Raw genomic sequence first — 14,839 nt, forward strand, 5'->3', positions numbered from 1 at the left:
TGATGCATTGATGCAGAAACAATTATACTAAAAATCCCACCACTAGACAACAAATTTAAGAACATGAACCTGATAATATAATTATTAAGTTTGCTTTAAAACGACTCGAAGTGTGGCCAGGTAAGGCCTTATATACCCTGGGTGAATAGTATTCAATAGTGATATAAATAGCTTTTATTTTGATTTCTTTAAACAAGGTACACGTGGACTAATGTCACACGATATTCCATTTAAACCCTCGTAGCCTTACGGCTAATTCGGAAAATGACCCTCATCCATCACATCCTTAAGGATGCTTGGATAAGGGTTCCATTCTATTGCTTATCATTTTGTCATTTATGCGATTGCCTCTCTCTTTTGTGAACAAGGTTTTGTACATGTAACATTGTCATCCAGTGATTAGTTTTGCCCAAGTGAATTCTTATAAACCTTAATGAAACTGCAATCAACCTCAAAAATACTTAGTGAATCTAGTGGTTCTGACTAACTGTAAACATATGTCTCGTTTTACATTAATGAGCAAAAGCGATCTTTTTATACCCCAATGAACGCCTATGTCATCTAAATGTACCCTAATAACACCAAAGTTATTAAAACAACAACCAGACATAAGTCTCTGCAACAACACATGACATTTTATTACCAAATGCTCATATCCATAAATAATTATTACACCAAAATTCAGAAAGCTTTGACAAAATATCAATCTGTTGAACGGGTTACACTCTTTTTACTTCTTGGTTCTTTTGATCTGCGCACCGGTCATCTAGCCATCCTGTAGGGACTATGCCGTCATGTGTCCCACACACGGATACGTATTCTATAACACACTCTCTCCATCGCAGATAAAAACTGGAAGTAAGAGAACATCAATGCTTGCATTATTAACTGATTTCAGATATGATCAGTTCTGTTTGTGTTTTGTTTCACCGTCATAGAAGAAAGTTTGTCCTTGTTTTCCTAACATTACTATAGTTACATATTATTTTGGTCGCAATGAAAATTTTCAAAAAGATCGAATTCCATAAAACGCTTCTTTATTGCCCTTTGATTTGCATATAGTTTTACGATTTTGTATTCATGATTCTAAGATTTAGAAATTATTATTTTTTAGCCATGCAGCAATTTCCGGTCAAGCGCCATCTACACAGTATTTACTCGATTTTACAATCCGTTAAGATCAGCTAATTTATTACAAAGTTAGCATACAAAGCGTTGAACTTGAAATAGAAAACACTCGAAACACATTTAGTGTATCAGAAACAATAGTCTCACCTGCACATATTCGTTAAAATGTCTTGCAGGGAATGTTTTGCAACTATTTCTGCGCAAGTGCCATATACTGATGTATCATCGCACTCATATCCGGTTTTCGTGGGGACCAACGAAGCTGCTTGATATGAAAAAAAAGTTCCAAGAATGAAGAAAAATGAGGCAAGGATTGTACATATCGAGAATTGACACAGACCTGCTGCTACCTTCAGAGAGGCTGATAAGGAGTGTAAATGCCGCAATCACTGGTATCCGTATATCCATGTCTTCTTATAGCTTAAATATTAAATCAGTGACATATCATTTACGATTTGATTAATTTTTTCGTTTCCAAAGTTTATCAATTGTAAATTTCATTTAACAAATGAGACAATGTGAGTAATGTGTTATCACATTTATACACGCGTGCACCTTCCGCCAATTCAATGGCACCGAATTTTATTCGTTAATACGAAGAGAACCACGGTTAGTTTTACCGCATTTAATTTGATGTATAATATTTAGATGGCATAAAACGTTCAGGCATTCGTTTGTTGACATTTTCACAATCGCTTTAGATACAAATTCGGTTAATTGATAATACATGTAGTATTATATAATCCTAAAGTCGAGAAGTTTGTTCATTAATAATAATCAGTTTGGTTCTTATTTAAAAAAAATACAATATTGACTATACTCACCTACTAGTATGTACTCTCTGTAGTACCTAGTCCGCTGGTCGAGGTGGCATAGACAGCTGAATCCGACAGATAATATGTCCCTATGCAGGGGGCACGGCCGCTACCCCCTCGGAGTGGAAGTCCCCCAACCTCGAGCTCGCACCTGTTGTTTACCGAGACAATCGACCTTGACATTCCATATTTGGTACTGATTTCCAAAAACAGTTACATTGTTCACAAACATTATATTTTGACATCAGTATTTAATGAATATTAAAAACGTTGCTTATTTATTAATAAGATATTTAGATAAGACAAAGCTGAACACATAGAGTCTGCTATTGTTGTGGAAATGAAACAGTTACATCACAATATAACTAACAAGAGAACATAATTAGAAAAACTAACAACCATTTTATAGTTTAAACAACTATAACATATGGTTGACCAATATCACATGCCATATAATGGGTATAACAGTCAAATTAAGACGACCAATCAATCTTCTGTTGACGTTACTGTATATCATATCATATATACATGTATGTATCAGTCATGCTATACAACAAACAAAACCTGGCTGTTGGAATTTCAAACTTAAATTTTTGAATAGGATTTTCAAAGTTATCTTGGAATTTTCAGCTTGAAAGTTGATTTTTCCAACTTTAAAGTTGGAATTTCCCATTTTAGTCTTGGAATTTCCAACTTTAATTGTTGGCATTTCCAGTTTCCATCGTGGAATTTCCTACTATGAAGTTGATTTATCCAACTTTAATCTTGGAAATTTCCAACTTAAAAGTTGGAATTTCCAGCTTTAGTCCTAGTTTATTTTTTTTTCAACTTTAAAGTTGGAGTTTCCGACATTAAACTTGGAATTTCCAACTTTAAAGTTGATATTTCCAACTTTAAAGTTGATTTTTTTCATTTAAAAGTTGGAATTTTCAACTTGAATCCTGGAAATTTCAACTTTGATTTCTGTTGAACATTATTACCATGCGTTTTTCATTTTCAGACGAATGTCTTTTTAATAAGAGATCATTATCAACGCCATGTATATAAAGGCAGTATCAAAACTCTGACTTAGATCTTCATTGTCTCCTAGTGTACTTCTTTCAAATCCTGTATTTAACTAACGATACCCTCTGTTTTACATATTAAGATAACATTTATTTGATTCAAAATAATTTCTATATTTGATACTGTATACATTTAAACGTTTTAATTTTCACATATATACAATTATAAGCTTATACACAGTTTGCCTGTGATATAATGTATACTGTTATATCAACAAGAAATTAGTTAAAACAAAAAAAATGGAAATTTTAAGATTAAGATTGGAAAATTCAACTTCAAATTGGAAATTCCAAGATTAAAGATGAAAATTACAACTTTAAAGTTGGAAATTCGTTTCCGTAGTATTTTACTAGAATGCGCAAAAACATGCGCAATGAAAACTAAAGTTGGCTTCCTTAAACTCCTTACGAAGAAGCGCTATTCAAAAGGAAAATGAAAAATGTTTATTTAAAGCTTAAACATATTATTCTTTTCTTCTCTAAATGATAGTTAATGATATCTTATACAGTAATTCAATGTACAATGTAGATCTGATAGTCAAGGAGGCTGGATGGTCAATAAATTAACCATCAGATCTACCTAAAATTTAAGGTACGAAAAAATCATTTTATTTTAATACTTAGTAAATTTAGGTAATTTTTCTATAGAGCTCTTCTTCTATAGAAGATCAATACAGTCTAAAATTCGCCACAGCCATCCAGCCCTCTTAATTGGTTGACTCTCCAGCCTTCTTTAATTATAAATAATTCGCATTAGAGAAAATTTCACAAGAATGGCCAGAACATCGTCGTTGCAAATATTTTTGGTTTTTGTACTTGTTAAGGTGCTCCGATCCTCAGCTACAAATTATATTTTCATCTTAAAAACGTTATTTGTCCTTTTAATTTTAAAAATGAAATGAAATAAAAAAAAATATTGATGATATATATGCATTTTACAAAGTTATAATAATTTTGCAATGGATATGATGGAATAAATATACACATAGATGTATATACAAATTGAGATCATATTAAAAAAAGAAGAAAGGTTGTACTGGTGCATCGGTGATTCGAACCCCTTTATCAGTTTATATAGGCTACATGTATGTAGTAGATCTCCGTAAAACCACTATTAAAGCAAGGCATTTCGTTGAATAACTGATCGTTATATTAGCACTGAAAGCCTGTTAATCAAATTTGCTATATATAAATTGCAGACTTATGGTACGAATAAAAAAGTTTGGATAATTTAGAGTTATCAAATATGGCTGAGGATTAAATATCGATAAATGATCAATATATGCATGGTCGCAAAAATAAGCAGACCAGCTTTTATTGGGGGAAGAATCTACATGTATTTGCGAATAAACAGCGAAAATCTTTTCCTTTATTTATTTTAGCAGGAAACATTCGCCACAATGGAGCTCTTTCCTTTCGCGCGTTTTTTTTATACGCCATTAAAATATTATTCAAAGCCTCTTACTGTGGAGTCATTGAGATTCACAACCACGTAAGCCATGGTTTTTCGGTCCTTTCCATTTCCCAGTAAATGGAGAGCAGAGTGAGCTGAAAAACCATTGGCTTGCGAAGATGTGATTCATAGATACCGTTTTCCATGGTTATTTTTATAGGTTTGTCAGGTTTTCTTAGTGGATTCCTTGTATAAAACTTTGGAAAACGCCTGTGGTTTATAAATTTAAAATCTGAATTCTTGGCTGAAGGTTTCTACAGATTATTACAATGTTGACTAAATAGTCCATAAAATTATTACGCTTATTTTGAGGATGATCATAGACAATTCTTTTTTCTACACAGTTTAAGTTTACAAGGAACCGTAATATGTGACATACTTGCTGCCTCAAATCAGCTTCAACCTTATGACTTTTGTACTCCAATTGAAACCGAAAAAAAGAGGAGAAAAGTTCAGTTTGTTTTACATACACTTTTTAATCAATATTTTCTAACAAACATCACATTTTTGCATGTTGTGTGGTATTTTTAAAGTCACTATAGAAAAGTTGTAACGTTCAATTAGCTTTCGCTCTCTCAGCATCCATTTTTTTAATGTCCTCTTCTGTAAACATTTCAGTATCTCCGTAAGCACCAGGGATTTTATAACCACCCCAGCATCTACGGCCGATCACTTCACCCACGACAAAAAAGACGGCAACATCAGCTACCAGGAGTGATTTACAAAGGGCTTCCTGGCAAAAAAACACAACAAAACAATGAATTAGCTTTGTGAAATTATACCGTACACTTATCATATTGCTAGTAGATTGTAACATGTATTGCTAAGTTATTTTTCATGTATAATACAAACTGAGGGGAAATATATCTACAGAAAATTTTATGTGTTATTTTAATTAGCATTTAAACTGCATATAATTAGAATGACACAATCTCTAAATATATGTATGCCAGTGCCCGAGTGGATGAACACTTTCTTTCAATACATGTACAATACTAAGAAACCTGCTAAGTTTCTAATACATTTGTTTGAAAATATAATGTTTCTACAATCACATGATTTAAATAAATAAATATATAAATAACATCTAGCATGACCCATCAGCAGCAGTTTTAAAATCAAGTGATCTTATCAGATAATCTGGCATAGACCAATATAAATTGTTCAGGATAAAGAAGTTGTTTTATTTGACAACATATGTCATCAGCTGGTTATAATTGCTTGCAAAGAAGATGGGTGAATAAGGCTTGTAAACTGCCTACATGAGGATAGAAAAGATACTATAAAATTAAAATATGAACAAATCTCATAATTTCTTTCTAAATTATTGAAAACAATGTATATTTACCATAACGTCGATTTATAACCTTTAAATAAGTTAAATATTTGGAAGAGGTTTATTCAAACTGGCGTATTTGTGTCAAAATCTCCAAATAATGTCATTTTTAGAACTTCAATGCCTTTTCTTTTATAGAGTGGGTCTGGGCTCTAAATTTTTGTCATAGTCTATATATAAGGTTTAAAGGAAATCAAACCGATTTCAATCAACAAAAACTTGGAGAAATGACCCAATATACTTTAAAAATTTTGTATCCCAACAATTGAACGTTTTAAAGAAATACTTCAAGTCCTTAATTCGTGGTTGAAGTTGCATTTAGCATTCAACAAAGAACTTTGATGTGACTGTAATGGCTCAGTGGTTAGAGCACCAGACATTGGGTAACATTTTAGAGCTAGGGTTTTTAGGTTGTGGGTTCGATACTACCAAAACTTAAAATAATTTTTCTTTTTTTATCGTTTGTTAAAATATTCAAAACTGAATCTAGTTAGAAATTGTGCTTTTGTAAACTTGTAATATAACATCATCTAGTATATTTAGTTGGAAAAAAATTAATTTGAAATTGTTTCTATCTTCTATAGAAGATCAATACAGTCTAAAATTCGCCACAGCCATCCAGCCCTCTTAATTGGTTGACTCTCCAGCCTTCTTTAATTATAAATAATTCGCATTAGAGAAAATTTCACAAGAATGGCCAGAACATCGTCGTTGCAAATATTTTTGGTTTTTGTACTTGTTAAGGTGCTCCGATCCTCAGCTACAAATTATATTTTCATCTTAAAAACGTTATTTGTCCTTTTAATTTTAAAAATGAAATGAAATAAAAAAAAAATATTGATGATATATATGCATTTTACAAAGTTATAATAATTTTGCAATGGATATGATGGAATAAATATACACATACATGTATATACAAATTGAGATCATATTAAAAAAAGAAGAAAGGTTGTACTGGTGCATCGGTGATTCGAACCCCTTTATCAGTTTATATAGGCTACATGTATGTAGTAGATCTCCGTAAAACCACTATTAAAGCAAGGCATTTCGTTGAATAACTGATCGTTATATTAGCACTGAAAGCCTGTTAATCAAATTTGCTATATATAAATTGCAGACTTATGGTACGAATAAAAAAGTTTGGATAATTTAGAGTTATCAAATATGGCTGAGGATTAAATATCGATAAATGATCAATATATGCATGGTCGCAAAAATAAGCAGACCAGCTTTTATTGGGGGAAGAATCTACATGTATTTGCGAATAAACAGCGAAAATCTTTTCCTTTATTTATTTTAGCAGGAAACATTCGCCACAATGGAGCTCTTTCCTTTCGCGCGTTTTTTTTTATACGCCATTAAAATATTATTCAAAGCCTCTTACTGTGGAGTCATTGAGATTCACAACCACGCAAGCCATGGTTTTTCGGTCCTTTCCATTTCCCAGTAAATGGAGAGCAGAGTGAGCTGAAAAACCATTGGCTTGCGAAGATGTGATTCATAGATACCGTTTTCCATGGTTATTTTTATAGGTTTGTCAGGTTTTCTTAGTGGATTCCTTGTATAAAACTTTGGAAAACGCCTGTGGTTTATAAATTTAAAATCTGAATTCTTGGCTGAAGGTTTCTACAGATTATTACAATGTTGACTAAATAGTCCATAAAATTATTACGCTTATTTTGAGGATGATCATAGACAATTCTTTTTTCTACACAGTTTAAGTTTACAAGGAACCGTAATATGTGACATACTTGCTGCCTCAAATCAGCTTCAACCTTATGACTTTTGTACTCCAATTGAAACCGAAAAAAAGAGGAGAAAAGTTCAGTTTGTTTTACATACACTTTTTAATCAATATTTTCTAACAAACATCACATTTTTGAATGTTGTGTGGTATTTTTAAAGTCACTATAGAAAAGTTGTAACGTTCAATTAGCTTTCGCTCTCTCAGCATCCATTTTTTTAATGTCCTCCTCTGTAAACATTTCAGTATCTCCGTAAGCACCAGGGATTTTATAACCACCCCAGCATCTACGGCCGATCACTTCACCCACGACAAAAAAGACGGCAACATCAGCTACCAGGAGTGATTTACAAAGGGCTTCCTGGCAAAAAAACACAACAAAACAATGAATTAGCTTTGTAGACTTATACCATACACTCATTATATTACTAGTAGATTGTAACATGTATTGCTAAGTTATTGTTCATTTATAATACAAACTGAGGGGAAATATATCTACAGAAAATTTTATGAATCATATAAGCATTTTAACTGCATACAATTAAAATCACACAATCTCTAAATATATGTTATGCCAGTGGATGTGCCCAGGTGGTTCAAGTCAATGAACACTTTTTTTGTTTTACCACTGGACATCACTTTCCATTTATAATTATGAACCATCAAATCTGATTACTTTTTTGAAAATGTTGGCAAGGTATATGACTGCTAGAATGTACATGTACAATTATACTAAGAAACCTGCTAAGTTTCTATTACATTTGTTTGAAAATATAATGTTCCTACAATCACATGATTTAAATAAATGTACAATCTAAATAACATCTAGCATGACCCACCAGCAGCAGTTTTAAAATCAAGTGATCTTATCAGATAATCTGGCATAGACCAATATAAATTGTTCAGGATAAAGAAGTTGTTTATTATGACAACATTTATCATCAACTGGTTATAGTTGCTTTCAAATTTATCTTGTGTTTACTTGTAGCACCAGAACTGCATGTGTTGACTTAATACTGCACGTAGAGCCTGTCAGGGTAGACATATCACCAGAATATCTAAACATATGTAAGTGGAACAAAGATTGATTGAATATTAAAGGATGAATTTTTAATTATCCTTTCTTAAACATTAGTCATCACCAAAAACATCTCATTGATCAAGCAACCATTTCAACACCAATTCAGTGGGATTTCAGATATTTATAATATCTGTTGCCAAGGGGGTAGACTTGATGTAGAAAAAAACATTGCCTATTATCTGTCCCAAAATGTCCTGGACCTCAGATTACATTTAGCTGAGTATTTGATATTTATAAATACAATGTACCACTGGGTCAAAAGATTCACTACAATGAAAAATTTCAAGATTTTGTTGATGAAATATCCCCTCTATATATATTTTTTTCGGTTGGAGAAAGAGGCTTAATAAAAAAGATCTAAGGAGATTTTGTAATGCAAACAAAATTAAAATATGAAATTGTTTTGAAAAGGGTAAATTTATTCCAAGATATCGATGAGGAAAAAAGATGTCAGCTTTTCGAATATCTGTGTAAGAAATACTTCATCATTCTTGTCAATCCTCAGGGTGACAATCAATTACTGAAGAAATCTTGCGTTTCCCCATCAATTAGTTTTCAGTTGTACTTATTTGACAGATAAGTGTCTTTTTTTATGTAAATAGTGAAAAAAGTGACAAAGACAGTTAATCAGAACAGAGATTAGTGAGATACTAGTTACACTGTAGGCCTAATTAAAAATATAAATCAGTACAAAATATTTTCCTTACTTTGACATTCATGTTAGCAATTTTTTGTCCGCTCATTTTAAATGGAAGGTCCAAGAATTTGGCGATGCTTTCTTTAGCCTCTATTGGGTTGGGTGGAGCAAGCTCTGTTTTGAGGTACAGAGAAAGCATCTGCATGCGGCTCATGGACTGCCCGTTGGCCTGACAAACGGCAACTAAGTTTAAAGAAGAAATTTAAATTAAAAAATCTGATACATCAACGCTGTTACTGAACTATCAGGATAACTATAATAAATAGACATAAATAACATAGAATGTTGTGTATGTAGACACAGGCACCTCAATTTTAATCAATCAGTCGCTTAATAAGTCATATATCGAAAAATTCTACCCCTACTATATATAAATACACCCTTGTGTATCTATATATAGTAGGGGTAGAATTTTTCGATTTATGACTTATTAAGCGACTGATTGATAAAAATTTAGGTGCCTGTGATGTAGGTAAGCATGTTGATTCTCCAGGTGATACTGAACGTGAACACACTAAACTTTGGTGTTAATTATTCGTTATATGGACATTTTTTAATGTCTCATATATTTACATAAGTTATTTCTGATCTATTACCTTTGTTGATGTGGTCTCTCCATGCTATTGTGGCATACTTTTTAACAAAATCGGCACTTCTTTGCACAAAACCCGTCAACCGAGCCGCCATGTTTGACCTTCAGTGAGTCAACCTTAAACAAGTTGTTCATAGAAATGTCGAACACTATGTACGAGTTGTTTAATTTTAAGTTGCGAAATCATCTCGAGGTATAGAATAGGGTATTTTTTATATCCCATAACCAGGCACTATAACCAGGATGTGCGCATGCGTGAACCAACTTTCCATCGGGATCGGTAAACGATTGGGAGGAAATTCGAAAACTATTTGGAGGAACTTCGAACTGATATATGTGCAATTTAAAAATGCGATTTTTATATGAAAAATATGATCAGAAGTGATAAAAATGTTATGTACATTAGATTTTACACCAAAAAATTAAATAAATAATTGAGAGAACAATCAAAATCAATGTTACAGGAAAACAACAGGCACTTAGCATCGGAGGGGGGGGGGGTTGGAATGGTTATAAAAAAGTAAATTAACATACAGTTTCACCCCCCCCCCCCCCAATGTTTTTGGGACCATGTAAAATTTGAAATGAAAGAGAGGAAATAAACTGTGAAATTGAAGTTAAAGGTACACTTAGCCCCCTACCCCCACGGATTAGGATTTTCAATTATTTAAAAAGTATTTTTGAGTTGGGGTTTTTTTCAAGGCAAGATTGGATGAGTTTGCCCTCAACCCACTTTGCTACGATGCTAGGTGCCTGAACAAAATATCATGGTTTCATTACATACATGTATGCTAGTATAAAGACTTTATGTAAACCAATATTATCTCGTGCATTGTTCCATTCACCAGGTTCTACAAACACCTTAGTCCAAAATAAATAAAAAAATCCAAGACTAGGAGGGGAAGAAAGGAGAAATCTATTTTCCTTTTTTTTTAACTCAGGAGCTATTTTGTTGGGGGGGGGGGGGTATTAGGGGTGAACAGGTCACTGACCCCTTGTAGATCTACCAATGACCTATCACCAGGGTCTGTATACAAATAACCAGGGTCAGTATACCCATCACCATGGTCTCCAGGGTCAGAGTACGTATCACCAGAGTCTGTGTGCCCATCACCAGAGTCTGTACACCCATAACAAGGGTCAGTATAACCATCACCAGGGTCTTCATGCCTATCACCAGGGTCAGAGTACGTATCACCAGAGTTTGTGTGCCCATCACCAGGGTCTGTACACCCATAACCAGGGCCAGTATACCCATCACCAGGGTCTCCATACCTATCACCAGGGTCAGAGTACGTATCACCAGAGTCTGTGTGCCCATCACCAGAGTCTGTACACCCATAACCAGGGCCAGTATACCCATCATCAGGGTCTCCATACCTATCACCAGGGTCAGAGTACGTCTCACCAGAATCTGTGTACCCATCACCAGAGTCTGTACACCCATAACAGGGTCAGTATACCCATCACCAGGGTCTCCATACCTATCACCAAGGGTCAGAGTACGTATCACCAGAGTCTGTACACCCATAACCAGGGTCAGTATACCCATCACCAGGGTCTCCATACCTATCACCAGGGTCAGAGTACGTATCACCAGAGTTTGTGTGCCCATCACCAGGGTCTGTACACCCATAACCAGGGTTAGTATACCCATCACCAGGGTCTCCATACCTATCACCAAGGTCAGAGTACGTATCACCAGAGTCTGTGTGCCAATCACCAGAGTCTGTACACCCGTAATCAGGGCCAGTATACCCATCACCAGGGTCTTCATACCTATCACCAGGGTCAGAGTACGTATCACCAGAGTTTGTGTGCCCATAACCAGGGTCTGTATACTCATAATCAGGGCCAGTATACCCATCATCAGGGTCTCCATACCTATCACCAGGGTCAGAGTACGTATCACCAGAATCTGTGTGCCCATCACCAGAGTCTGTACACCCATAACCAGGGCCAGTATACCCATCACCAGGGTCTCCATACCTATCACCAGGGTCAGAGTACGTATCACCAGAGTCTGTACACCCATAACCAGGGTCAGTATACCCATCACCAGGGTCTCCATACCTATCACCAGGGTCAGAGTACGTATCACCAGAGTTTGTGTGCCCATCACCAGGGTCTGTACACCCATAACCAGGGTCAGTATACCCATCACCAGGGTCTCCATACCTATCACCAGAGTCAGAGTACGTATCACCAGAATCTGTGTGCCCATCACCAGAGTCTGTACACCCGTAATCAGGGCCAGTATACCCATCACCAGGGTCTCCATACCTATCACCAGGGTCAGAGTACGTATCACCAGAGTTTGTGTGCCCATAACCAGGGTCTGTATACTCATAATCAGGGCCAGTATACCCATCACCAGGGTCTCCATACCTATCACCAGGGTCAGAGTACGTATCACCAGAATCTGTGTGCCCATCACCAGAGTCTGTACACCCATAACAGGGCCAGTATACCCATCACCAGGGTCTCCATACCTATCACCAGGGTCAGAGTACGTCTCACCAGAAACTGTGTACCCATCACCAGAGTCTGTACACCCATAACAGGGCCAGTATACCCATCACCAGGGTCTCCATACCTATCACCAGGGTCAGAGTACGTATCACCAGAGTCTGTGTGCCCATCACCAGGGTCTGTATACTCATAATCAGGGCCAGTATACCCATCACCAGGGTCTCCATACCTATCACCAGGGTCAGAGTACGTATCACCAGAGTATGTGTGCCCATCACCAGAGTCTGAACACCCGTAATCAGGGCCAGTATACCCATCACCAGGGTCTCCATACCTATCACCAGGGTCAGAGTACGTATCACCAGAGTTTGTGTGCCCATAACCAGGGTCTGTATACTCATAATCAGGGCCAGTATACCCATCACCAGGGTCTCCATACCTATCACCAGGGTTAAAGTACGTCTCTCCAGAATCTGTGTGCCCATCACCAGAGTCTGTACACCCATAACAGGGCCAGTATACCCATCACCAGGGTCTCCATACCTATCACCAGGGTCAGAGTACGTATCACCAGAGTCTGTGTGCCCATCACCAGGGTCTGTACACCCATAACCAGGGCCAGTATACCCATCACCAAGGTCTCCATACCTATCACCAGGGTCAGAGTACGTATCACCAGAGTCTGTGTGCCCATAACTAGGGTCTGTATACTCATAATCAGGGCCAGTATGCCCATCACCAGGGTCTCCATACCTATCACCAGGGTCAGAGAACGTATCACCAGAGTTTGTGTGCCCATCACCAGAGTCTGTACACCCATAACCAGGGCCAGTATACCCATCACCAGGGTCTCCATACCTATCACCATGGTCATTATATCCATCACTAGAGTTTGTGTGCCCAACAACGGGGTCTCTACACCCGTCACCAGGGTCAGTATACCAATCACCCGGGTCTGTACACCCATAACCAGGGTCAGTATACCCATCACCAGGGTCTTCATATCTATCACCAGGATCAGAGTGCGTATCACCAGAGTCTGTACATCCATAACCAGCGTCAGTATACCCATCACCAGGGTATGTACACCCATAACCAGGGTCTGTATACCCATCACCAGGGTATGTACACCCATAACCAGGGTCAGCATACCCATCACCAGGGTCTCAATACCTATCACCAGGGTCAGAGTACGTATCACCAGAGTCTGTGTGCTCATGACCAGGGTCTGTACATCCGTAGCCAAAGTCAGTATACCCATCACCAGGGTCTCAATACCTATCACCAGGGTCATAATGCCTATCACCAGAGTCAGAGTACGTATCACCAGAACTGTAAACATATCACCTGGGTCATTATACCTTTTAGTAGGGTCAGTGTTCGTAGTACTAGGGTCTGTGTGCCCATCATCATGGTCTGTATATTCATAACAAAGGTCAGTTTACCCTTCACCAGGGTCTTAATACTTTTCAACAGGATAGTGTACGCATCAATAGGGTCTGTGTGCCCATCACCAGGGTCAGTATACCTAACACAACAGTCCGTGCACTTATCATTAGGGTTTGTATATCCATTACCTGAGTCAGGTAATACTGACCCTGTTGATAAGTAGAGTGACCCTGGTGATAGGTATACTGATCCTGGTGAAGATTACACATACCTTGGTGATACGTACACTCATGACCCTTGTGATAGGTATACTGACTCAGGTGATGGTTATACTTACCCTGGTTATAGATTTTGAGATTCTGGTGTTACGTATGCTGACCTTATAATATCTACACTTTTGTGTATACCGACTCTGGTGATGGATACATACTGACCCCTGTGATTGGCTACAGACCCTTGTGATACGTACACTGACTCTGTCGATAGGTATACTGACCCTGGTGATAGAGAATGTGATAGATATACTGGTGATAAATGTACTGACTCTTGTGATAGGTATACTGACCTTGGAGATGGGGCCTCAGACCCACGGATGCGTACACTGACACGGCCGTTAGGTAAACTAACTCTGGTGATAGGTAATAGGTACAGTTATCCTGGTGAAAGTCTACTGATCAAGGTAATGGATGTACACACCCTGATGATAAGTGCACTGACTGTTGTGATAGATATACTGACCCTAATGATGGGCACACAGACCCTATTGATTCGTAAACTATTCCTGGTGATAAGTATTTAGACCCTGGTGATGGGCATACTGGCCCTGGTTATGGGTGTACAGACTCTGGTGATGGGCACACAGACTCTGGTGATACGTACTCTGACCCTGGTGATTGGTATGATGACCCTGGTGATGGGTATACTGACACTGGTTATGGGTGTACAGACTCTGGTGATGGGCACACAGACTCTGGTGATACGTACTCTGACCCTGGTGATACGTATGGAGACCCTGGTGATGGGTATACTGACCCTGGTTATGGGTGTACAGACTCTGGTGACTGA

The 14,839-nt window shown here is 37.0% G+C and overlaps 1 protein-coding gene and 1 long non-coding RNA gene across 3 annotated transcripts; both read right to left on the reverse strand.

The window, feature by feature from the left end:
* Nucleotides 1–613: 613 nt before the first annotated feature.
* LOC128156660 (uncharacterized) lies at nt 614–2,111 on the reverse strand. Of its 2 annotated transcripts, none has more exons than XR_008239744.1 (4): nt 1,953–2,111; nt 1,479–1,548; nt 1,276–1,390; nt 614–852 (listed from the first exon to the last, which is right to left on the reverse strand). It is a non-coding gene; the product is annotated as an uncharacterized LOC128156660 (long non-coding RNA). The 2 variants fall into 2 exon arrangements; XR_008239743.1 differs by having other exon boundaries at nt 1,276–1,393.
* Nucleotides 2,112–7,622: 5,511 nt separating this feature from the next.
* Nucleotides 7,623–10,066, reverse strand: LOC128191470 (probable ATP synthase subunit g 1, mitochondrial). Its single transcript, XM_052863549.1, has 3 exons — nt 9,918–10,066; nt 9,332–9,504; nt 7,623–7,904 (listed from the first exon to the last, which is right to left on the reverse strand). The coding sequence occupies exons 1-3, from the start codon at nt 10,006–10,008 to the stop codon at nt 7,728–7,730; spliced, it is 441 nt and encodes a 146-aa protein (XP_052719509.1). The 5' UTR covers nt 10,009–10,066; the 3' UTR covers nt 7,623–7,727.
* Between the last annotated feature and the right edge of the window lie 4,773 nt (nt 10,067–14,839).

The sequence above is a fragment of the Crassostrea angulata genome, chromosome 7, assembly GCF_025612915.1.
Source record: "Crassostrea angulata isolate pt1a10 chromosome 7, ASM2561291v2, whole genome shotgun sequence".
NCBI classification, from domain to species: Eukaryota; Metazoa; Mollusca; class Bivalvia; order Ostreida; family Ostreidae; genus Magallana; species Magallana angulata.

Bases quoted from the DNA above. Each gene is read 5' to 3' on its own strand.
- LOC128191470 (XM_052863549.1), bottom strand. From the start codon at position 10,008: ATGGCGGCTCGGTTGACGGGTTTTGTGCAAAGAAGTGCCGATTTTGTT. The intron at 9,505-9,917 runs GTAATAGATCAG...CTTTAAACTTAG, and splicing joins GAGAGACCACATCAACAAAG to TTGCCGTTTGTCAGGCCAAC. The intron at 7,905-9,331 runs GTAAGGAAAATA...TTTTTTTGCCAG, and splicing joins TTGCTAACATGAATGTCAAA to GAAGCCCTTTGTAAATCACT.